The 1,903-nt window shown below is 31.1% G+C and overlaps 1 protein-coding gene across 1 annotated transcript; it reads right to left on the bottom strand.

Moving 5' to 3' along the window:
• Positions 1-528: 528 nt before the first annotated feature.
• Positions 529-1,608, bottom strand: LOC136233889 (probable glutathione S-transferase). Its single transcript, XM_066023616.1, has 2 exons — positions 1,173-1,608; positions 529-1,087 (listed from the first exon to the last, which is right to left on the bottom strand). Exons 1-2 carry the CDS (start codon positions 1,491-1,493, stop codon positions 728-730), a joined length of 681 nt encoding a protein of 226 aa, XP_065879688.1. The 5' UTR covers positions 1,494-1,608; the 3' UTR covers positions 529-727.
• Positions 1,609-1,903: the final 295 nt, after the last annotated feature.

Here is a 1,903-nt window from a genome sequence, read left to right as displayed (position 1 = left end):
TTAGTTGTGTAGTCGATATCGGACTTTGGGGAAATTTCTAAAGTCCATCCAGTTAGGGCTGGGTAAAAATTTTGGCTTTTATTATCCTAAATTTTCATTGTTTCGGTGTGTTGAATAATAAAAAAAATTAAAAGTGGTCAGCTTAAAAAAATAGATATATTTAATATTTTATAAATCTAACGTTAATTTCTTAAAAATTATATAACTTTATTTTTTTTATTTTTAGTTACGAATATTATAATCTTCGTAAATTAAAATTTAATTTAAAAATTTAATTTTTTTTAGCTTTAAAAGTGAAAATAGTACAAAAAAAAATTAAAAATATATAGAAAGTGATTAATAATAATAACAAACTTATTTAGAAAAAATAAATTCTAGTAGATAAATAAAAAAACCTTTAGTATTCAAGGGTGGAGCCGGCGGCTGTGGGGGCCAGAGCCCCATGCTGGATCCGCCTGGGCATAAGGTGTATTGTAATGAAGCATTTGTCAACCTACAAATTTGTAATAATAGTAATAATATAGTATATGAAACAAACCAAGCTTTTATTCATAACTCGTAACACACACGCAGCACATAATAGTAGTACATGATAACGAGTACTTACTCACAACAGAAGAAATAAACAAGATAACAATGTACAAGTGGATGAACAATATGTAGAGTAGAGGCCCATATTATCATCCATGCAACTTCATTATTTTAATTATATATAAGCATATGATGATCAGTGTTTGTGACCCAAGTGTCCAGATTCAAAATGAGCTTTGAAGAAAGCAACATGTTTCTCTGTGGGAGGGAAGCAGCCATGAACAACATCATGCTTATGTAGCTTCTCAATCCATTTGGACAAAATAGGATGCCTGTGTTCACTTATCAACTCTACTTTTGTGACTTGTGATTGTACTTGAAACCAATGTCCCATAAATACAACCACAATGTCCAAGTATCCTACTTTTTCTCCATGAAAGTATTCCTTATCTTTTAGTAGTTCCTCCAGCATCTTCACATGATGATGAAATTCTTCTTTTATTTTCTCCTTCTCCTCTTCTATTGCTGACCGAAGCCTTTTCTCTGTTGGTATTATCTGCATTGCATTTCAACATTAATTCTTTATTTTATTCATATCATGTGTGCATATAATAGGCACAAAAGAGATAGATATTACGTACCTTTTCATCAACGAATTTGGCCCAGAAGCGAGCCATGGCTTTGTGATAAGGCTCTTTGGGCATGAGATGATGATGATGATGCTGTTTCCAGGTCTCATCAATGTACTCAAGAATCACAAGTGATTCACAAATTGCATTTCCATTATGAACTAGAACTGGAACTTGCTTATGAACTGGGTTATAGCTGAGCAGCAAATCACTCTTGTTATACAGATCTTCCTCAACATATTCGAACTGAACCCCTTTCAGTTTCAGGGCTAGTTCAATTCTCCGAGTGCATGGACTAGCCCATGAACCATACAGTTTCACTTCTTCTCCCATCTTTTTTTGGATATATATATTTATATTCTCAACTTATGTTGTGATGAATTATGCTTAGGATCATTAATATGTTTATATACACAGAAAATCATATACTTCCAAGTAGCTACATTCAATCATTCATCACCACTTTCATATTATTTCAACACTTGCCTTTCTTTAACTTCTATCTCTCACTTTTTTAACTAATCCATTTAGATTATAATTTGCAATTGGTTAATGGTTTACCAACTAATCATTAATTTAATCATTATACTAGTATCAAGTTTAATTATATTGAAACATGAGATTAATTGAACAACAATACCAAAATATTAAAAAGACTATAAATAATTTGATTTCTTGAAACAAAACAACCGTTGTATCAACTTTTTTTTTTTTAAGTTGTGCACAATTCACTTACATTAAAC

This window comes from Euphorbia lathyris, chromosome 6 (genome assembly GCF_963576675.1).
Source record: "Euphorbia lathyris chromosome 6, ddEupLath1.1, whole genome shotgun sequence".
NCBI lineage: Eukaryota > Viridiplantae > Streptophyta > Magnoliopsida > Malpighiales > Euphorbiaceae > Euphorbia > Euphorbia lathyris.
Note: the sequence above shows the minus strand (reverse complement) of the source record. Positions and strands in the feature narration are given on the sequence as shown.

What these genes read in the sequence shown, in the direction of transcription:
- LOC136233889 (XM_066023616.1), bottom strand. Translation starts at nt 1,493, where the DNA reads ATGGGAGAAGAAGTGAAACTGTATGGTTCATGGGCTAGTCCATGCACT. An exon ending in CCAAATTCGTTGATGAAAAG is followed by an intron (nt 1,088 to 1,172) that starts GTACGTAATATC and finishes AATGCAATGCAG; the next exon opens with ATAATACCAACAGAGAAAAG.